This window comes from Rhipicephalus microplus, chromosome 9 (assembly GCF_043290135.1).
Source record: "Rhipicephalus microplus isolate Deutch F79 chromosome 9, USDA_Rmic, whole genome shotgun sequence".
Classification (NCBI taxonomy): domain Eukaryota; kingdom Metazoa; phylum Arthropoda; class Arachnida; order Ixodida; family Ixodidae; genus Rhipicephalus; species Rhipicephalus microplus.
In genome coordinates, this window is record NC_134708.1 from 33,511,504 (window position 1) to 33,535,224 (window position 23,721).

General features: G+C 46.9%; 1 protein-coding gene across 2 annotated transcripts in view; it reads left to right on the top strand.

Moving 5' to 3' along the window:
* LOC119163684 (uncharacterized) overlaps positions 1–23,721 on the top strand; it is a 356,800-nt gene that overhangs the window by 315,871 nt on the left and 17,208 nt on the right. For both annotated transcript variants that reach the window (XM_075873440.1, XM_037415742.2), the window contains 6 exons: positions 4,597–5,034; positions 16,117–16,251; positions 18,859–19,064; positions 21,959–22,096; positions 22,601–22,695; positions 23,220–23,436. In XM_075873440.1, coding sequence (XP_075729555.1) covers positions 4,597–5,034; positions 16,117–16,251; positions 18,859–19,064; positions 21,959–22,096; positions 22,601–22,695; positions 23,220–23,436 — 1,229 coding nt within the window. The remainder of the gene's footprint in view (positions 1–4,596; positions 5,035–16,116; positions 16,252–18,858; positions 19,065–21,958; positions 22,097–22,600; positions 22,696–23,219; positions 23,437–23,721) is intronic.

The window sequence follows — 23,721 nt, forward strand, 5'->3', positions numbered from 1 at the left end:
AACTTTTGCCATGTGAACTGGTGCAGGTCATGTTGAAACATGAAGTTGCAATCGGGGAAGACGCTGTGGGCATAAGGCTTGCAGCAACACATTGTCCAATATTTCTGTCCAGTGTCGCTTCGATGTAAGCGCACCTTCTATTCGATGCAGAGGCCGGAGACTATGCCTGGATACCGCACCCCTCACGTTGACGCAGGTTTGGCCACTCGCGGCGACTCCATGCACATTGGCTTGCTCGTAACTGCATGAAAATCATATTTTTGACCACTCTTCACAAAATCTAGCGTTCATTAAGAAAAGTTTTTTTACCGCGTGTCTCTGGTTCCCCAAACTCGCATTCGTTGGTCTTGACAAGTTGTAAAAGTCGACTCATCCGAGAAGATCACTTGGCTCCAGTAATCTGCCATACATGAGGTGTGTGCTTCGGCAAACTGGAGACAGGTCTTCTTTTTTGAAGCAGTGAAGGCTGCCTTTCGTGCAGCTACTCAATTTCGCAGTTCAGTTCAGCACTTCGGAGGCGTCGGCGGACCGTAGCAAGGAAAGCGTCCACATCTAGCTGTTCTCGCACTTGCCTCACGGACTGGAAAGGGTTCTCGACGACCGCAACTACCAAAAGCGCGTCTTCATCCTCCGTCGTTGCCCTTCGTGGACGCCTGTGTGGGACATGACAGAATCGGCCATCCTTGCCGAATACCTGAATGATGCTGCTGACAGTCTTTAGCGGTCTGTTCACAGGAGCACTGATGGAAGCGCTGTGAATATCCCTTGAGCGAATATTGTGCGATCTTCCACCAATTTTTTTCGGGAACGCGGGTCATGCTGAAATTCACTTGCTTCTCTGACAGATGCGGTAATGTGCAACAATGTACGTTTCTATACGGTCCTTAAAGACGGAAGCCGCTTTTTAAACACGCTCACAAGTGTCAAACGCATGCGGGCCCTGCTTACAGAATAATAATGGTTTAGAGAAAAAACTTTACATACCAGAATCGGTATCAAAATCAGCTCAGGCTATGTTGTGAATATATCAAGTCTCTTTTGCGTAAGTTGAGACTAATAATGCAGTCTACCAAGAAGTTCATGTAGGCACACAAAATGCACTGCAACATGAAGGACATGGGGAAAATTAGGTGCTGCTTCTGAATCACGCAAGAAGCCTACAATCTCTCTATAAAGTACGATGATAATCTTCATAAGCAATAGTAACAAATAAGGGGGGTTTAATGTCCCTAAACCACGACATGATTATAACAGACGCCATTGTGGATTGCTCCGGACATTTGTCATGCCTAATTTTGGATGCGAGGATCTCTTTTCACAGGTAAGCAAAACTAGCGAATTACGATTATTATTGGCGTGGAATGCTCCTACCGGATCGCAGTAACTACATATGTTCCAAGTCAGTCGGTTTCTTGTCAACGAAAAATTGAGCCGCTGAGCCAGACCCATGCTAGTACAGCCATCGGTCTGTTTTTTTTTTTATTTCCAACAAAACTGTTGGAGGTCTGTCAGGCGAAAAGCTGCATCATACAGGTTGCAACAATGTCACCAACTCTGAACTGTGCGCCTACCACGCCTACCTTATTGTGGTACGCGCGCAGCGGACGACACGTGCTTGCTTGCGTGACGCGATGCGCGCGTCGGGAAAGTTTGCGCACACGAGACGAACTGCGCATGAGCGACGCCTCCTCTAGGAAGATGCCTGCCGCGTGAGAAAAAAAAAACAGCTGCCACACCCTTTCTCTCCTTCATTATGAAAATGTTCTCGGTCGCTAGCGTCACCTGTGGCGGACGGTGCAACAACGCAACACTTTGCATAGCCTCCGAAACAGTGGTGCACAGTTGCAGGTCTGGAAATATTTCCGACTGACGCGCGCCTATGGGCCGCAGATGAAAAACACTAAGCTGGTACCGCCCGTCGCCGTGATAATGGATGGATGGATATGGCTGTACCCTTTAGATCGGGCGGTGGCTAGCGCCGCCAAACCGTAATAACTAATGAACCAAAAACTATATTTATTTTTTTCCTTAAAAAGTGAGTTTGAGGATTCGTACTTTGCAGTGAAGAGTTTAATTTTCACTCGTGCCTTGACTTTAGCCACCAATCAGATAACCTCCTTCTAGTTAAGTCTACCCGCTTAAAGTTTATTTTGCCCTCCCGGTCTCTAAACCCCAGTCCTTTGAAAAACTCTGCGCCATCATCCTGAACTATAGGGTGAAGCCCTTTACAGAACATTATCAAGTGTTCGGCAGTTTCTTCTTCCTTTCCACACGCACTGCATACTGTGTCTACCCCTTCGTATTTGGCCCGATATGTCTTGGTTCGCAGTACTCCCGTCCTGGCCTCAAACAGTAGAGAACTACCCCGAGTATTATCATAGATCCTTTCCTTGGCAATTTCCTGCTTAAAAGTTCGATAGATCTCTAGTGCGGACTTCTCAATCATGCCCATTTTCCACATGTCAGTCTCCGTTTCCTTCACTTTCTTCTTAACCGATAGTTCTTTTTGGTTTGGCCACCTGCTGTTTTCTAAGTATTTACAAATCAACTTCCTGGTTCGCTTCCTCCATTTTGTATCGACATTCTTCATGTACAAGTAGCTGAAAACCTTCCTAGTCCAACGCTCTTCCCCCATTTCTCTCAATCGCTTCTCAAATTTTATCTTGCTGCTAGCTTCCCTGCCCTCAAATGATGTCCATCCCATATCACCTTGTACTCCCTGATTTGGTGTATTCCCGTGAGCTCCTAAAGCAAGCCTACCTATTCCACGTTGCTTAATTTCTAATCTTGCTTGAACTTCTGATTTCATGCACAAGACTGCATAGTGTCAGTCGCGAGCGTCACCGCGCGGAGCTTGTTTAAAACTGAAGGCAGGCCAACTCCGCTGGGAGCGCGAGCCATTCCTCAGGCATCTTTCTGGAGGAGGCGTTGGTATGAGCAATGCTTCTCGTTGCCGCCGCTAAACCGCGCTGTGAGCTCGCAAGGCCACGCGTTCCCGTGTTTACCCTCAAAAAGATTGCCACTGTGACCTGTCCATTCCTATGAAAAGAAAGACGTGAGAGCATGGCTACTGCATCATCAGCCGACACGTAAATCAGGCGCGTTCGCTTTTGGCGCCACCACCTGTTGCTATAGATCTGAGAGAGAGCACTATCGAGCAGCGCTTGTCCAACTGCCATGTTTCACTGTTTTATATGCTGATAGATGACGCAAAAAGCGGACGCGTCATCTTTATCTGTCGGTTGATGGTACAGTATAGGCGGCCATGCCAGCGCGTAAGCCATGCGCTCGCATGTCCTTTCTCATAAAAAAAAGGTAGTGTGCATGCACACTGTAAGCACGATAGCCATCATGAGAAACGTAGATACGCAAGCCAATATCATGTTATCATTTCCGGAGATGACATTCAGAGAGTAAACGTAAATTCTCCTATGTGCCCTCGGTGTTCCTGTCACACATAGACAATTCAATTCACAAGTGTTCGCCATCTTGGGGTGTTTAACGAATGTTTTCTTCTGTTTATATATCGCTTCATGAAATAATAGCGTCATAAAATGCCGAATGTATTAACTCAACCGTTTCAATGCGTATGCATCTACCGGAGTGCTATTTTCTGTTAAGTTGTACAAGATTATTAATAAACGGCAATGTTAAGAGACTATAACATGGCGGAATCAAAACCTACCCGTAAAAAACCCATAGAAGGCTACGCAACATAGCGTGTATAACCTAGATATGTTTTTCTTTATTTCACTATGTATTGACGACCACAAAAGTTTAAGCCACGCGAGCCCGTGCATCACAGCTTGTGCGCGCCATCTACCGTCGACCACGGTGCTGGGCCGGAAACAGGTCTTGTTATTCACTCGCCGTTCAATATTAAACGCCGCGAAACGCTTTTTTCGCACTTTTCACGCGAAGCGCTTATCTGCTGTATCACCGTCAGATTTCAGCTTTCATAGCAGGATCAAAGTTATCACCGCGTGCCTCAGACGATGTTCCTTCGCCTAGGGGTCACTTTGTGATAAAGATTGCGACTGATTACAGTTCTACTCGCAGACAGCTCTTGAGTCAGAAGCACCTAGATGCAGATTCCGAAAAGTGCGTCGCTTCAAAAATTGAAAGACGAAAGGTATTTGTACTGAGCCAGAAGGGAGACAAGCGATAGGTTAAGGGAGGGATACTTTTCGGGCGCTGCAATGCTAGGGAGTTTTAGAATAGCGCACCGCGAGCCCTCGCGGTGCGGTCGCTGCCACTGCGCATGTGTCGTAACGCGAGTCAGCGTTCGCGGACCGCACGCAGAAAATCCCAAATTGCGTGCGGTGATGGCTGCCCGCATGTGGCCCGCAAGCGCTGGTTTCGAGGATACGGTGTCGCTGCGATCGTTCATTGCGGTTCGCAGCTGGACAAACGCTATCCTAAAACTCTTATGGCGCCCGCTTCGCCCGCAGCGCCCGCAGTGCTTGCAAACAGTATTCTAAAACTCCCTGCTGTCGACCACCGCTGGCGTAGCGGAAGTGTAACGAAGAAGATTTTGACCACGCGCTGACGCGGTGAGTAAACTTTTGTGGCTGACTGTACGCATTTACACTGCAGACTGCGTCATGAACGTCTGCAAGCACGGTGCTTGCGAGGCAACAGACGCACTGCCAGGTTACCGTTGCCTGTGCGACCCGGGCTTCTACGGGGATGCCTGCGAGCACTTCGACCCGTGCTCCGAAAACCCGTGCAAGACGTTCGGCACCTGCGTCAACATCAGCCACGGCGAGTACCGCTGCGACTGCTTCACGGGTTTCTCCGGCCGCAACTGCTCCGACTTCAACCCGTGCCTGCTGAAGCCTTCCGCTTGCCTCCATGGCGGTGTGTGCCAGTCCAACGCGTCGCACATGTTCACCTGCCACTGCGTGGATGGCTACTACGGCAAGACCTGCCACCAGTACGACCCTTGCTTCTCCTCTCCTTGCTTGCACGGTGCCCGTTGCCTGAACGAGTCGGACGTGAAGTTCAGCTGCCAGTGCATCCCGGGATATGCGGGTGAGTAAGCACTGCTGTTCATGATCTGTTTTTTAAATCAAAACTTTCGAGCGTTTTGCCGACGGCTTAATGGCAGCTATGTTCATCGTTGGGCTACGCTGAACAAGTGTGAGCTCCCCTAAAATGTACTGCCTAGGATGTGACGTCAGTCTCTGTATTCTCGAGCGCACCCCAACATTACAGCGTTTGTTTTTCTCTTGGGAAAATAACTATATTTGGCGGGGTTCTGAAGGTTATCTTCCGTATACAAAACTCGCGTAGAAGAAATTGTGACACTCTGACCACAGGCTCCCCTCGCCACCGATGATGCCTCTTTACAACGCCGACTAAATTTCAAGGCCGAAAGGCTGCCGCAGTGACGTCAGAGGGTGGGGGCCCAGTTACGCCGCGAACGCGGCGGAAAGCCTGTGTTTCGTTCACGTTTTAGGAGAACCAACGCTCCCGCTCTCGCAGCTGCTGCGGCTAGATTGGGCCGAATAAAAGATGTGAAAAAAAAAAAGTCTTACTGAGCATACTCAGTTGGGCAACTGGGCCCCCAACCTCTGACGTCACTGCGGCAGCCTTTCGGCCTTGAAATTTAGTCGGCGTTGCTCTTTAACCAGTGTCACGTCAGGTGGACGAAGAGAGCAGAGTGTATGTCCAAGATAAAACTGTTTATTTGGCTCGTTATTGTTCGCCAGATTGTTTTAAGAGTGTCGATGCACCCAGCAGCACGCAAAAACGCCTTTCGAAACCCAGCACCTGTGCGTACGAGGGTTACATAAAACCGAAAGGCATTCATTGGCAGCTGGCCTCAGTAAAAAAAAAAATTAAGAGTTAGTGCGGGGAACAATAATATATATTGACAGTAAACCAGCAGTCATGTTTCAATGCGAAAAAAAATCAGTCTATTGTGTTGGAACCATTATTCAGTGTTTGCCAACGGCACACCTTCGTAATTAGAGGTAAAACGAACAGAAAAGCGTCTGTTGCTTGTTAGAACTATCATTACCAAAGAGATGTAAAAATCGGCATGAAGTACTCAGAGGGAGTTTCGACATTCAGCTCTTGTTTTCGCTGAGCATGGGTTAACACCCCTACCTTTTATTGCATTCTTTTTATTGCATTACGACATACCGGGGACAAGCTTAGGGACACAAATAGGTGCGGTTTCTTGGAAGAGAGTTACGTTGGAGCGAAAGTCGAGAAAAAGCGGAAGCATTAGCACATGTGTATGATCGGTGCAAATTTACGTAGTACACATACACACACCATTGACAGCAGTAACAAGGCTCATGATGAAACAAGCGCTAAAAATTACACACACTCAGAAAGGACACAGAGGAGCGCTTACTAGCAACTGAAAATTTTATTTCGAAGCGAACACTAATAAATACATAACAAGGCTACAGAGTGAAATCACCGACGAAAATAACAAATATTCGCGCATTAGCAAAGTGAATATACCTGTCATCGCCGTGGAACTTCCAAAAATTGATGCCTCCGTCGGTATGGCAGTTCCTTCGACACCATATAGCAGTAGAGCGACTATACCTGCAACTGCAGGGATTTGAATCAGCGAATGAAAATTGCCAGAAAGAGAACGAAACGCCGAGGACCACGACGAACACCGGATGAAATTTAACTGTGCATATGCGCGTCAGCTGCTCCGGCCGAACAACGGCAGAGCAGGGGTCCTGCTTTGTCACCGTCATTGATACGAAAGTTCAGAGTAGAAGTCAGATGGAAGGTCGATGATGTCGAATGTGTGAACGTATATACCACAATTGCTGAACGAATTTAGTGCTCACAAGTACTACGCACAACCATGAATCAAAATGTTGCCCTTCAATTGTGTAGAAAAGAGAGAGAGAGAGAGAGGAAACTTTATTAAAACTTGGCCGGCAGCTTGGTCTTGGTGGCCTCAGATGGCGGCGCTGAGTCCCTGAACTCGGGCGGCATCTTCGGCCTGCCGGACAGCCCAGAGCTGGTCGTTGAGCTCCGAGCTTCTGAGCGCCGCCTCCCAGCGGCGGCGTCGCCGACGGAGAAGGTCCCCCGCGGCTCCCGCAGACGGGACGGCGGCGGGAACGAGTGAGCTCGAGGCTTCCTGTTGCCTGGTATTGGCAGCCGCCATAGGCGCATCGCGAACGGCGGCCGTTTCTCGACCATTGTCACCGGCGCATTCCCAGAGCATGTGGCGCAGCGTTGCTCTGCGCCCGCATGCTTTACATAGATCGGTAATGTGTAAGTGCGGGTAGCAGTGGCGTAAGACGACCGGGCTGGGGTAAGAGTGGGTTTGTAGTAAGCGATAGCTTACGGCATCGTGTCTGTTTAATTTGTCATGCGGTGGCGGGAACTTTCGCCTTTCCAGTCTGTAGTGTTGCGTAATATCTCGGAACGTGATGAGACGATCACCCCACGACCATTGTGGTCTGTGATGTCGCTGCGTGTCTGTCGAAGTGTCTCGATCCGGCAGATCAGAAGCCCCGTTCTCGGGAGCGGAGGCGGCGGCCACGGAATGTGCCGCGGCTCGGCGAGTGAGACCTCGAGCCGCGGCGTGGGCCGCCTCGTTGCCCGGAAGCGGGACATCGGTGTGTGCCGGGGTCCAAAGGAGCAGTTAGAAAAGGAGCAGTGTAGAAAAGAGCAGTTTTTTTTTTTGTGTGAAAATGGTGGTTCACTTTTAAGTTTTGCGCTTACTACGGTGCCTTTAGCAGATTTTTTTTTGCGTCCCCGAGGGCAGATTTAAATAGATCCACTGTAGTTTTTCTTTAGCTGCGCTGGGGTAAATTTTTTTCGCCCTCTTTGAGTGATGAGTGGAACTGTTCGAGGCCCAACTGAACGCTGCGATGCGCCGTTTTTTTCTATACATCATGCGTCGAGCTTTTCAGCCTTATTACTTTGTAGTCGCGCGGACTCTCGAAAAAGCTTTAGTATTCGCGTCATGTGCGCAATCTTAACAGAATAATCTGCGACAGTACTGAAGCTTCTCGAACACTGCCGGCGTAGTTTGCGCTTAGCATTACTCGCAGTCTATATAGGTGAAAACCGAATAAAGAGAATAAGAAACACATGTACCACAAGTGTTGCGATCGCAGGCATTAACACTTCCCGACGATCACTGAGCACATTTTTCTCGTGACGTAGCGATGACACTCTTCTCAGCAGTAGCCTTGTGGATTCGAATGCGGTACGGACTTGTACGGACCAGGGAGTTTTAAAAAATTAGTACGGAAGCGCTTCGTTCACTCGAATGAAGAACGGTGGTTATTGAAGGAACACCAACGCAAAAATAAGTGCGAATAGGCGCGATAATGATGTGAAGCCGCTGCTGCAGAGCGCGCACCCACTATTTTTTTTTTTTTTGGCTTCTATCGTCACCGTAGTGGAAAGAGAGGGACGATGGAATGAAAAGTCTGGGGGACAACTTTTGTTGCCATTGCCCCGCCGTGGTGGTCTAGTGGCTAAGGTACTCGGCTGCTGACCCGCAGGTCGCGGGTTCAAATCCCGGCTGCGGCGGGTGCATTTCCGATGGAGGCGGAAATGTTGTAGGCCCGTGTGCTCAGATTTGGGTGCACGTTAAGAACCCCAGGTGGTCGAAATTTCCGGAGCCCTCCACTACGGCGTCTCTCATAATCATAAGGTGGTTTTGGGACGTTAAACCCCACAAATCAATGAATCAATCAACTTTTGTTGCCATTGTTCGGAAAGCTGTCGGAGCGGAGCTTCTGCCCATGTAGCCCTTCGCGAAGTAGCCCGGTTTGGCGCGCGTTTCGTAACACTTTGGGAAAAGAAGAGGGCGCGTCATTACAGTTCTAGTATAAAAGACGTACCAGGATAGCGGGCGTACCGTGGTAGCAGGATCAAAGTTCGCATGCGCAGATACGTGCGTGGCTTTGCCGTGTCCGGGGAAAAGGGGATCCTGGGGGTTGAGCCAAAGCTGGGTGATTGGACCTTGAAGGCCCCCCGGCAGAGGCAACACACCTCTTTGGCCCCGGCTTCACGTAGACGGCACCCCTGGGCTGACCCACCCAGGGGAAATCGGTAGTCGCCTTTTCCTATCTCTCTCTTCCTACATCTTAGTCTTTTCTCGTCTTTAAATCTGTCCTGTCTTCTTCTCTCTTCCATTTACTTCCGATTTTTCATGGCGGCAAGGGTTAACCTTGTGTAATTACTCAACCTTGAGTAGTTATATTTGGTTATAGTGGCAATGTACGGCTGGCGTCTGCAGCCTTATGCTATTAAGTGCTTCAGCGTCCCCTGGTTGGACTCCATGGTGGGTGGTCGCCATTGCTGCCGAACAAAAAGTACACTACTATGGGAACACCTGCATTTCCCCGTCTCCTAGATCGTCTCCCGCCTAAGAGGGGACGCACCGATGACATATCAATTTTCAGCCAACCCAGACAATGCTTTCCCAAATTCCATGTTGTGCACAGCGAAAACCCAACAAAACAAGCCAGAGCAATATCTCCATTTCTTGTTGCTAAATCCCTGACAGAGGTCTTTGGCCCAGGATACAAGGTTACAAAGATGGCTAGCGGAGACCTTCTCCTTGAGCTGCCTGAAAAACACCACTATGAAAAACTTGGCAGTCTCGTAGCATTTGGTAATATTCCAGTATCTATTTCACCTCATAGATCAATGAACACCTCACGCGGAGTTGTTTCAGAAGCAGACCTTCTTGAAATGTCTGAACAGGAACTGCTTGAAGGGTGGAAAGAGCAAAATGTCACAGATGTGAAACGAATCGTCATCAGACGAGACAACAAAGAAATACCTACCAAACATTTAATACTCACCTTCGCATCTAGCACACTGCCTTCATCTATAGACACAGGATACATCAAACTCTCTGTCCGTCCCTACATTCCCAATCCAAGACGATGTTATAAATGTCAACGATTTGGTCATGGCTCGCAGAACTGCCGGGGTCAGGAAACTTGTGCAAGATGTGGTAGCCACGGCCACCCATCTGATAACTGTGTTACTACGCCTCACTGCGTGAATTGTGACGGGGAACACGCCGCGTATTCGCGTTCATGTCCTAACTGGAAAAAAGAAAAAGAAATAATCACTCCTAAAGTCAAAGAAAACATCACATTCAAAGAAGCAAGACGAAGAGTGTCGCCATTTTACGGCGCAACATATGCTGATGCGGCGCGTCAGGGGGCAACGCCGCACCAGCCCTTGCCACCCCTTCGGCCTGCGCAGAGCGAGCCGTCGGCTGTGGCACCTGCCCCCAAGGCGGCTGTAGCCCAGGCTACACCGCCTACTCCCAAACAGAGACCGGAGACTCCAGAGTCTTCGGGTCTCAAGGCCTCCCCTCACCAGGCGAGGCCCAAAATCCAAACTAACAGCCCGCACGTGCGGGCATCCAGTGCCTCCGAGGAGGCAATGGATACGTCGGCACCCTTGGTGCCGAAAGAGCGGCGTGGCTCCTTGGAGCGCGCCAAGAAAGCAAAAAAGCAAATAACAGGGCCTGGTGACGGCCCTGTTAAGTGAACTCAAACTCCCCGTCTAAACAGCCACTCGCTTTTCGTACACACAGCATTATTTTACATTCACCATGAACACTCAAATTATACAATGGAACGTCAGGGGCCTTCTCAGAAACCTTGACGACATCCAAGAACTCCTACACGAACACTCACCAAAAGTGCTGTGTGTACAAGAAACACACCTTAATTCAAAACACACAAATTTTCTTCGCAAATACGTTATTTTTCGAAAGGACCGTGATGATGCCATGACATCATCCGGAGGTGTTGCCATCATAGTGAATCAAGGAATTGCATGCACACACTTACAACTCCAAACATCCCTTGAGGCAGTGGCTGTTCGAGCGGTTCTGTTTGATAAACTAATCACAATCTGCACTATTTACATCCCTCCTAGCTATCAGCTGCAAAAACGTGATTTACACTCATTAATTGATGAACTTCCGGAGCCTTATGTTCTCCTTGGAGACTTCAATGCGCATAGCAGGCTATGGGGAGACTCTCGTTGCGACGCGCGAGGTCGACTGATTGAACAATTCCTTCTCTCGTCGAACGCATGTCTCCTAAATAGAAAAGAACCAACCTATTATAATCTCGCACATAACACCTACTCCTCCATAGATCTAAGCATAGTGTCTCCATCTCTTGTGCCTCTACTCCAGTGGAAAGTCGTCAGTAATCTGTACGGAAGTGACCACTTTCCCGTAGTTTTGAGCACAACTACAGCAACTGAGTGTACACCCCGTGTTCCCAAATGGCTCATAAACAGAGCCGACTGGGAACGGTTTCATACCATCGCTCGTATAGATTGAAGTGACATATGTACTTTAAGCATTGATGTTGCTGTCGACTACTTCACAGCTTTTTTGATTGATGCTGCAACAAAATGCATCCCACAAACAAATGGGCACCCAGGAAAACGGCGTGTGCCATGGTGGAACTCTGAATGCCGAAACGCGCGCAAACAGCAAAACAGAGCTTGGAGGCTGCTTCGGAACTCACCGACAGCCGAAAATCTTGACACCTTCAAGAAAATAAAGTCTCAAGGCAGGAGAACGCGTCGGCAGGCCAGAAGAGAAAGCTGGCAGAAGTTTTTGTCGGGGATCAATTCATACACACAGGAGGCTAAAGTCTGGAACATGGTCGGTAGGATAGCAGGAAAACAAGTACACACACTTCCACTCGTGGACACTCGGGGTGATACCTTGGAAGATCAGGCAAACTTCCTCGGTGCACACTTCGAACAGGTGTCCAGCTCATCCCACTATACTGACACTTTCCAAAAATATAGAACAAGAATATAAAAGCAGAAACTAGAACATAAATCCACTAGATCCGAGGCATATAACCAAGCTTTCAGTCTAGCTGAGCTGCAAATGTCTCTAAACTCCTGCAGTACTTCTGCCCCAGGTTCTGACCGTGTGGTGTATGAAATGTTAAAAAACCTACCAATCGAAACACGAAAAACCTTACTTTGTTTGTACAATGCTATCTGGTTTTCTGGCGCTATCCCTACCTCCTGGAAAGAGGCTATTATTATTCCCATTTTGAAAGAGGGCAAAGACCCTTCTTTATCCTCGAGTTATAGGCCTATAGCACTTACAAGCTGCTTGTGCAAAGTCTTCGAAAAAATGATAAACTGCCGACTTGTACATTTCCTTGAAACAAATAATTTGCTCGACCCATTTCAGTGCGGGTTTCGAGAAGGTAGATCCACCACAGACCACCTTGTTCGTATCGAGGCACAGATCAGAGACGCCTTCGTCTATAAACAATATTTTCTCTCTGTGTTCCTCGATATCGAAAAGGCTTATGATACAACATGGCGTTACGGAATTCTAAGAGACCTTTCCCACCTTGGCGTGCGCGGAAGAATGTTTCACATAATCAAAAGTTACCTGTCAAACCGGACATTCCGTGTCCGAGTGGGCACGGTTCTTTCCCAAACATTTGTTCAGGAAACAGGCGTGCCACAAGGTGGTGTACTTAGCTGCATACTTTTTCTCATAAAAATGAATTCCTTGCGCTTGACCATCCCTCGCAATATGTTTTATTGCACATATGTCGATGACGTCCAGCTTGGCTTTAGGTCTTGCAATCTGGCATTGTGTGAGCGGCAGGTTCAGTTAGGTTTAAACAAGCTCTCCAAATGGGCAGAGGAAAACGGATTCCGACTGAACCCACAAAAAAGCACGTGTGTTTTGTTCTCTCGAAAGAGAGGCATGCACTCGGAACCTGACATTCGACTGAACGGGCAGCGTCTGTCCGTCAAAGCCGAGCATAAATTCTTAGGCCTAATCTTGGACAACAAGTTGTCCTTCGTGCCGTACATCAAGTATCTAAAAACAATATGTTTAAAAGCCATGAATGTTTTAAAAGTGTTGTCACGTACTACTTGGGGTAGTGATAGGCAATGCCTCATGAACCTCTATAGAAGCCTCTTTCGCACCCGCTTAGATTATGGGGCCGTTGTCTATCAGTCTGCTACTCAAAGTGCCTTGAAGATGCTGGACCCCGTGCACCATTTGGGCATCCGCCTTTCTACGGGTGCTTTTCGCACCAGCCCCGTAGAAAGCCTTTACGTTGAGTCGAATGAGTGGTCGCTTCATCTGCAGAGAACTTACATGTCCTTTGTTTATTTCCTTAAGGTGAAAGCAGATAAGAAGCACCCCTCATACTCCACTATTATTGATTTGTCGAGCTCCATTCTGTTTCAAAACAGGCCTTCGATGAGGCAGCCCTTCTCAGTTCGCCTGAAAAGTCTAGCTGAGGAAACTGGAGTCTCACTTGAACATAGTTTAATGGCTCCTGTAGCATATCTGCCACCGTGGCAGTGGCAGACTATAGACTGTGATGTGTCCTTTCTTGAAGTTACAAAACATGCGCCTATTGCCCATATCCGAACATACTTCCTGGAACTTCAACACAAATACACACGTCCTGAGTTCTTTACAGATGCCTCCAAGTCTAACTCCTCTGTGTCCTACGCTGCTGTCGGCCCATCCTTTTCGGATGCTGGCCCTCTACATCCAGGCACAAGTATCTTCACAGCGGAAGCCTACGCGATACTTGTGGCGGCTAAACACATCAAGCAATTACAAATACAAAAAGCAGTAATTTATACAGACTCCCTCAGTGTAGTAACGGCTCTGCACACTCTTAAAAAACACAAAAACCCAGTCCTTGTCTCACTTTACTCCATTTTATGCACACTATACACACTCAAACAACATGTTGTAGTGTGCTGGGTGCCAGGGCACCGTGAGATTCAAGGCAACGTGAGGGCGGATCAGCTCGCTGCATCCGTCCACAAAAGCACTGCCCCTACACCCATATCAATCCCGGCCGTTGATCTTAAGCCGTCTCTCAAACGAAACCTCAGAGTATACTGGCAGAGCAAGTGGGATACACACACACAAAACAAACTACACGTTATTAAGCCACACCTTGGTCATTGGCTGCCTGTATCTAAATCGCGTCATACAGAGGTAATACTAACGAGACTCAGGATAGGACACACATACACGACACACACACACCTTTTGTCCGGTGGCGATCCACCATTGTGTGACAGATGTGGTGAAGTATTGACAGTCCTTCACATTTTAATTGAGTGCAAACAATTGGACACTGTAAGAAAACAACACTTTCCATTACCCTACCGACATTATATACCTTTGCACCCTGCAATGTTCGTCGGTAGGGAACCGCTTTTTAGTCACAAATCATTGTTAGCGTTTTTTAAAGAAATTCATAGTTTTCACATCATATACCCGGGCATCCCGTAGCATGACCTCTCCAGAGAGGTTTTTGCTGCGGTGGTTACACAAGAAAGCACTTGCCTCACGGCCCTTGGACGCAAGGGTATGAACGAGTGAGGCACTTGTGCTAATGCCATACATATCCACCATCGTCTTTTATTATCACCAACTTTTGTCATCTATTCACACCGCACACACCTTTCGCGACATGGTCATGATTTTATTACTTGTATGTTTTTACCCGCCTTACCGCGAGGAATTTTATGGCCCTTATACAGCCGCTTATCACAATCATTGTCCATGTTTTTAGTAAGATGAACTGGCGCTCTTTGGCCGTGAAATGGCCCTTGCGCCATAAAACATCAAACATCATCATCATCATCGCATGCGCAGATACGTACCTTAACCGTACCACTTACCGTACGCGCGCTATTTTTCAGAAGTAACGTTACCGTGTTAGCTCAGGTGTACGTAAATCACGGCGGCGCTCTCGGATGCCCACTTCGAAGTGATTTTGTGTAGTTGTTGAAATATTCGCTTGGTTCGCAGAAAATCACTGCTCTAAGTGGCTGCGCTTGCCTTCAGTCAGTTTTGACGACCGAGTATTTTGGTTAAGTTGGTGTAGCTTTTGAGATGGCTTTCCATTTCGAACGTGTTTAGGCCTAACCACAAGATCAGTGTAAACAGATCGGCAACATAAATGTTTTCGCGTTTGATGCGTGATTCATAATTATTTACTTTTAATATTACAAAAATAAACTTGTTACAATGCTTCGCCTGGTGACACAGGCAGATATTCTCGTTTTCGTTACCTTTTCACTGTTCTTACTTCTCAACCTTCTGATAGGTGTCACCACCATCTCAGCTGGGACACGCAAACCACGTAAACACTATTCCGCAAAAGTATAAGACGCTGTCCGCAACGAACGTTTGCTGCACGGTAACTCCATTCCCTTAAGCGCCGCTTTCACGCTAACGGTAAACTATAACTGTCTAAACGCAGACGTATCTAAACGCAGACAACGCACACGCCGCTTAGCATTTGAGGTGCACGTAAGAAAGCGGGACATTCTCAGGCGTCCAGAACGCATGGTTGATTGATTGATTTGTGGGGTTTAACGTCCCAAAACCACCATTTGATTATGAGAGACGCCGTAGTGGAGGGCTCCAGAAATTTTGACCACCTGGGGTTCTTTAACGTGCACCCAAATCTGAGTACACGGGCCTACAACATTTCCGCCTCCATCTGAAATTCAGCCGCCGCAGCCGGGAATCGAACCCACGACCTGCGGGTCAGCAGCCGAGTACCTTAGCCACTAGACCACCGCGGCGGGGCCAGAACGCATGGTGACTATGTGTACAGTTAAATAAGTAAACCGGTTTTTCGTTGTTCGTGCCAACTCTCGTCTCGTGTAGCTCCGCGTAGAAAATAAAGGTAGAATAACATAAACTTTTGTATTGAATCAAGAAGATTCGAGTGCGGTATCTTTCAGTCAGCATGAATATACACTACAGATGCGGTTCCGGGACCTTCTTTTGAGGGGGCTATAATTTTTATATTTGACGTCGACAATACGAGCGCAATTGTGGAACTACATCCACTGGTGGTAGGATGCACGGGATTCGGCTGTGTAGCATACGCTCGATTGCCAAGAAAAGTTGTCCGTGAGCACGTTAGCGCACTATTTGAAATGACCGCATACGTAATCATCTGGTGGAAGGGTGTATAAAAGAGGAGGAGGTTGTAAGGTAGGGAGGCGTCTGTCATCCCTGAACCTTAAGCAGATACTTTCGTAAAGAATTGTGCCGATTTTAAAGCATATCAATCCTCTGCCTATTTTCAGGTGAGCTGTGCGAGGAGAACATTAACGAATGCCTCTCAAGTCCTTGCAAGAATCACGGCGAATGCGAGGATGGAATCAACAGCTTCACCTGCCACTGTCCTCCTGGCTACGGCGGCCCGCTATGCGAGCTGAGGGGTAAGTTATGCCACGACGAGTACCTGCGCGAGTTTGTGCTGTGTTTGTCAGCGCGAGTTTGTCAGTGCTGTGTGTGTTATCATTAACCATTCATTTTATTTTTTCTCCTTTTTGTCGTTTCTCCTTCTACTTAGCTCCCTTTGTCCCCCACCCCACATGTAGGGTAGCCAACCTATCCTAGGTAGGTTAACCCCCCCTGCCAACCTATCTTAGGTAGGTTACCCCCCCCCTGCCTTTTTCGTTCAGGCCTTTTCCTTTCTCGTTCATTATTCTATCTATTTTATCTTCAATATGGTAAAAAAAGAGAGGAGAACGCGTACTACAACACACCGAGTCGCGCTGAAAGCATTTCAAAGCAGCAGTACTTTCTTGCCAAAGGTTCGCATTGTTCGCATTGCAGCAGTTGGTGTGTAAGGGGTACAACTTTTCGAAAAACTTGTGGCTGGGAAAAAAAACTGGAAATTGCAGCAAGCAATGCACGCTAAACACTGCTCTAGGATAACAGAGCGTCGACCGTCGACAATCTAACCAGCGGCAACGCAAGTCAACATTTGTATGTGTGCGTCAAATATGTGGGCGTTATATCTGGTGGCCGAAATTGTTCCAGCACTCAAAGAAAAGACCGAGCAAGAAGGGCGTCTTTTCGCCCCACAACAATGATTGTCATCTATCTCGCGTTCCTTTTCTTGCCCTATCCCCGCGCACCCGGCGCTTTCAGGTCGCAAATGTCATGCGCATTATCAGCTCGTTGATATTTTGTCACATACGTCATAATTCCTGTTGAGGTGAAACTAAATGTCACGTCTTGCTTTTGAAACCTTATTAAAGCTGTGCTCTTTTGAACAACGCGTTCGATGCTCTAACCACTGAGCTGCCACAGCGGCCTAAAGCTGTGCTCTTTAAAGCTTAATCAAGTGTAATATCATTTATCTACAATCACAGATCACGGGGCTTCCTACACGCAAGATGATCACACTCATCCCAATAGGTTTTTTGGTAACTACACCACACGCAACTTTCCTCGGAAAAAAAAAGGATAAAGAAAGCTTGGTGATTGTAACAGACTTAGGTCAAAACAAGAATTAAAGCTTTATTGTAAGCTGCTGAAGTGTTTATCTGGCTATTCTTCTTCTTATGCATGTGCAGTGGTAACTTTGTGCGCAGGTGCAGATGACGATGCAACTGGATTCTGCTAACATTGATCAAACAAGTGTCTGTCTTTCATCCCTGCTGGAACGTGTATTACGTTGCATTGTTTATTTCCCACTATACATCAGTGCTTCATCACCCTAATTCACGCCGTTTCAAAGACTATAGTCTTACTTGGTATATTTCAACGTAGTACTTTTGGTCTGTTTGTCTGTCTGCCAACTCAAACAATTGAGTCACCCGGCCAAAGTGTAACCACTTCCTCAGCGCCCAGCCTTCTTGTTCTGCTTGCTGCGTTCATACTTGAAAAGTTTCTCTCTCTCTCTCTCTCTCTCTCTCTCTCTCGCACACGCACACGCACACACACGCGCACGCACATACACGCACACACACACACACGCGCACGCACACACACGCGCACGCACACACGCGCAGACACACACACACACGCGCACACGCACACACGCGCACACACGCACACACGCGCACACACGCACACACAGAGAGAGAGAGAGAGAGAGAGAGCCGGACAATGCCTACTGCAGGACCAAAGCCTCTCCCATGACCTGCCAATCAAACCGGCCTTGTGCTTTCTGCTGCCACGTTATACCTACGAACTTCGTAATCTCATCTGCCCACCTAACTTTCGGTATACCCATCGTGCGTTTACCAACTCTGGGAATTCAGTCAATTAACATTGATAACCAGCAGTTATCTTGCCTACGTGCCCGGCCCGTGTCCATTTCTTCTTCATGATTTCAACTATATGATATCCTTAACCCCGGTTTGTTCCCTGACCCACTCTGCTCTCTTATTGTCTCTCAAGGTTACACCTATCATTTTTCTTTCCATCACTCACTGCGTCATCCTCAATTTAAGCAGAATCCTCTTTTTAAGCGTTCACGTCGAAGTCTGCTCCGTAGGTACATGTACCGGCAAAATGCAGCTGTTACATACCTTCCTCTTGAGGATTAGTGGCGAGATTACCATTCATGATTGTAGAATGCTTGCTGAATGAGATCCATTGCATCTTTATTCTTCTGGTTATTTACCTCTCATGGTTGGGTTCTGCGTTTACCACTTTTCTTAAAAAAGCATTATCCTTTACACTTTCCAGCGTGTCTCCACCTATCGCAAAGCGCTGTTTGCTGCCGAGACTCTTTCACGTTACTTTTGTTTTGTGCATACATTGTCGACCAAAAAGCAAATATTACACATATCTGAGTCACAGTATCAATACGTGACTATTTGGTCGTGTGTCTTTTTTACTAAAATGCATAGATTTGTAATCATGAAGACCCTAGTGTTTTTTACCTGGCGCTGACAACTCCCCCAGTGTGTATACGTTCTACATAAGCTTTCATTTGCGAGATTATTGTCCGATGGCTTTCACTCAGCGACGAGATTGCAGGGAAGCATGTAGATACTCAGCTTTTTTTTTTCTCTCTCTTTTTTCAGACACGTGCCCCGAGGAGGTGCAGCAAACGGACAAGGGATCCTTTCACTGGCAACCCACAGCTCATGGCTCGGTGGCCAAAGTTGAGTGTCCGTACGGAGCGTACAATCCGGCCAGCGAGTACAAGTACGCGAGACGAAAGTGTCGCCTCCTGTCGGACGGGCAGACCAGCTGGATGAAGGTCTCGGCCCAGCACTGCCGATACAAGGCAAGTAAAAGCATCTCTACCGACAGTAATTATTAACGGGACAGCGTTGAAAATCTCGTTTGTCAGAAACGCCGGCATCAGCGTCATTGGTTGTGAGGGTGTAATCAAAAAAGAGGCAAATAAAATAAATATTAAAAGATCACACCTCATCCATGGAGTGAATGGTGATGAGTAAGGCGAAGAATTCGTCTACCCGTGCGTTCCTCCATGCATCCTTCCGTCCGTGGATCTGGCCGCCCATTCATTTGTTCCGTTCGCCTGTCAATGGGTCCGTCCTTCCTTACTTCCGTCCATGCGTCTGTCTGTCCTATTTCACACACTTTTATTGGACCAACGCCGTCTAGAAAACGAGACGAGAAACGGCGATGAGACAGCGCCATCTAGTATACTGTTCGGGAGATACTGCCGCTTACGCCTGACGCAAGACAAGGTTATACTAAGAGGAGCTTAAGATCTTAAGAGTGAAAATAGAACTCAGGCCTTCGGCGTGGCGACCAGGTGTTTCATCACAGAGCCGCACTATTGCTTGAAGTTGCTTCGCAAAGCAGACACAGGCATGCACACATGGTACATGTGCTCTGCCGCAGTGGTCTAGCGGATAAGGTACTCGGCTTCTGACCCGCAGGTCGCGGGATCGAATCCCGGCTGCAGCGGCTGCATTTCGACGAAGGCGGAAATGTTGAAGGCCCGTGTGCTCAGATTTGGGTGCACAATAAACAACCCCAGGTGGTCGAAATTTTCGCAGTCCTCCTTTACGGCGTCTCTCATAATCATAAGGTAGTTTTGGGAGATTAAATCCCACATATCAAGACGCACACATGCGCACACGCGCACAGAAAGACAGACACACAGTTTGCTCGTGTATTACTAATGGACAGTTTTACAGACCATAAAACACAATCTTTACTGCAGATGACGCCTGGTAAGGGAGAAAACGCGAGACGAGAAAACGTGGGTGGAGACGCCGCTTGAGATTCCTTCACCATACACCATGACGTCATAGATTATGACGGCGTCTACTGGGTCCTCGGTAGTTTATAATCGGTAAAAATAAATACAAATCCATCTGTGGGTGCCTCTAGACTAACACATGAAGCGTCAGGTAACATTTTGTGTCTATGTTGGGAAAATTTGAAAATTAAATTTCATAATCAATGAGCTCACGCGCTGTGCTTTCGCTGTGAAATTGAGAAGTGAAGCATTGATTTTCTCCAATAATAATCAACTTGTGATAAACATGTCACATATCAGTTCACAGAGTACAGTTGATCAATCAAAACTAAGAAATTATTTACCTTTAGTGTCCCTTTAGCCCTCTCTCCGGATACTTCGTCTCTGCACTGCGCTTGATCGTGGCATCTGTGGACATCTGTGGCATTTTCTGAAAAGAGCAGTGAAACTCTGCCGTGGGGAAACGGAGTATTTTAACTGGAACCGAGAACCTTCTTTAAAAATACCACGTATGTAGTTTTTTTATTGGAACTTCTTTTACTTCTAAAAGAAAGGTATTCTCATACTTCCATAGACACCCAGCATTATTTACGTTTCTTCTGGGTTTTTATACAGCGCTCACATTCAAAGCAGAGTCCCAATTTTGATTAGATAACATGGCAACAAGAGTGCTTTGACGAAATAACGGTATTCAAAATAATAAATATAAGCTACCACCTGCTGTACATTCACTAGTAAGCAGTTTATGTAAAGCCTCCTGAAGTATGAATGAATATTACGGGAATTTAAATGTACCCACGTCATAAGCTGAGGGGTAGTGTATTTGTGGAGGATGTTCATGAGATTTATTATGACTAGCTGACTCATTTTTTACTTTATTAGGGATTCGTACATAAAAATGAACCAGTGTTTTTGCATTAATGTTGCTTCTCCCATATTCTCTTGGGAATGCAGTCGTGACTTGTGAGACGATAGTTGGGACACATATCCTAATAACCAAGGCGAGTTTTAAATTTTGTATACGCCGGCAGGACGATCCGGCAAATGGAAATACCCCTTTCCCGAAGCTACACCTTGTCCTCTCTATGCCTCTTTATTAGGTGTGTGTGTGTGTGTGTGTGCGTGTGTGTGTGTGTGTGTGTGTGCGTGTGTGTGTGTGCGAGCACGCGTTTGCGTTTGCGAGAGAATGACGCGCGCACTATGAATAAAATGAACCCCTTATTTTTGCAATAAATATTAAATCACCATTGTGTAAGCCAGCAAGATAGACACATGAAAAAACCCTTCACTGGTAAAATCAATGGCTCTTTAACCCCACGATGCTCAGCGCATTCCCATTTCCCGGCGGCTTTAGTTTTAACGTAAAACTTTATGATTTATGTATAAAATATTTAACGTCTGAAACAGGATCAATGTCCTAATTTAGGCGCAGGCTTGAAAACATATCTAAAAGCAATGTAGCTGTCTTTGTGCTCGTTTACACAGCGAGTTATCATTAGTGAGTAGTTTTATAGGCTTATCACCAACTGAGTAGCCCAGAAACTAGAGAGAAACAGTTGTTTTTTCAATGCATTTTCTGCAAACACTTACCACGGCTATATAAAAGAGCAGACAACTTAAATCGGATATCGTGTGTACTAAAGGCTGCTCAGACTTTGTATCAGCTTTTAAAGCTGAAACTTACTTTATGCTAAAATGTTTAAACTTTTGAAGCTGAAACTGAGTTCCACCTAAGCTTGAACTAAGTTCAAGAAAATTTAGTCCAAGATATAACGCAAAGCTAATATGCTGCTTACAACTCAGTTCATATTGTGTAATTTAAATGTATTCGCAATTTACGTTGCTTTAAGCTGCGCTGCACCGAAAGATAGAGCTTGGAGAATGTTAAGCCGCACAGTTGTTTTTGATTTCCACGGCTTATTTTTCGTTTGTATCATGCGCAGAGCTTCCAGGCGGCTGAGAATATCACCTCTGAGCTGGAGTTCCTGACACACGACCCAAGAAGCATCCGACCGGATCAGCTAAAAGGCTTCGCGGAAAAGATTGAGCCTGTCGTCGACTACGCTGTCAAAGATATCAAGGTGATGTAGGTTTGATTAAACGCTGACGAACCCAATGATGGGGTGTTTGAAGTTTGTGTGAAGTAGGCCGACTTGTCGAACCTGTGTTCTTTATCCATGCTAACTGACGTTCAAAGTCCCTGAGGCATAATTTCAAGAATTACAGGAAGAAAATAATGATAACTCTGTGCACTCTTGCCACGCGTATGTACCATAGTGTTTGAAATGTGTCGTCGCAATGGCTTTCGAAAAAGAAATAGAGTGAAAACGTTTTCTAGAAATCAACCTTTTCGAAAAATTGAGATGTAAAATAATGTCAGTGTAAATATTTCTAGCGTATGTCTGCATCTGGTGTCTGCATCTGCTTCACGAAAGCAGATGCAGACATACGCAAGAATTATAGACGCTACTTTAATTATTTACATTCTTGCAGAGCGGGCTGAGAAAGCAGATGCTGGAAATAAAATTTTGCATGCTGTGAAAATAAACTGGCCATTCTCCCAACGCCTTGATTTTTACTTTCAGATTGCCCAAGCTATGATTCATGTGATTAGCAATTTCCTCGCCCTAAACGAAAGCATCATCAAGGAGGGAGATGCTGATGGGATCGCTGTCAAAAAGTAAGTCCACAGTTTGTCACTTCGAGCACGTCAAATACAAGCTTTTTGCTGGATGCTGTGGCGGGTGAAAGGTAAAAGAAAGTCAATGCATAGAAATGAGAGCATCAAGGATAATATATGATCAGAAAAATACAAGAGCTGATAAACTGCTATACCCAACCCTCCCAACCCCCCACATGTTTCGTGAATATAAAACCGTTTTCCTGCAAGAAGTCAATGCTTCGACAACCTTGTTGAACGGTCGTGCTCCTGTTCTCACACGCAACGAAACCTTGTCAAGAAGTTGTAAATAGCGACAACCTGGGTTCGATAGATGCTGTTCCCTTTACTCCTTGCATGCGTCATAATATTCGTGAGTAGTGCGGGCGTGTGCGTGCATGTGTGTGTGCGTTCGTTTGTTCGTTCGTTCATGCGTCTGTCCGCAAATGCAAGGGTGCGCGCGCGTGTGTCATGGTCAAAGCATTAACCAAAGCACCACGCACATCGCAGCGTATGCGAAATTATGGATGCACCTTTTTTGTCAGGCTTATCTCTGTAGTGGAGAGGTTCACGTCCGAAGTGGTCCTCGATTCCGGAGCTCTCATCATTGAGAACGAGAACCTCGTGGTCAAGGCGGTCGCCTGGTCGCCCAAGCTGCTGTCTCAGGGTCGGGACTTCCTAACCTTTTCACTGCGTTCCAACGGAGACCACTACCTGCACGAGGACTTCTCTGGGGACGTGGAGGAACAAGAAAGTGGTGACGTGAGTGCTTAGACTTCATAGAACTGATATTTGGACAAGCTGGTTGGGGTTCTTCTAGCAATGGCGCTGATGGCTGGCATCAGAAAACTCATTAGTATCATTCTCGCAGAGGGGGCTGAATTATCTTCAAGCACTTTTGGGAGATTATGCATTTCTCGAGAACATGCTGTTGACGTCGCTACGGTAGATTTTTGCACATCTTTGGATTTCGCCAATGTCGATGTGCAATAGCATCGGCATAGACGTTACATCTTCACTAATACCATTACGTGTTCTTTCTAATCA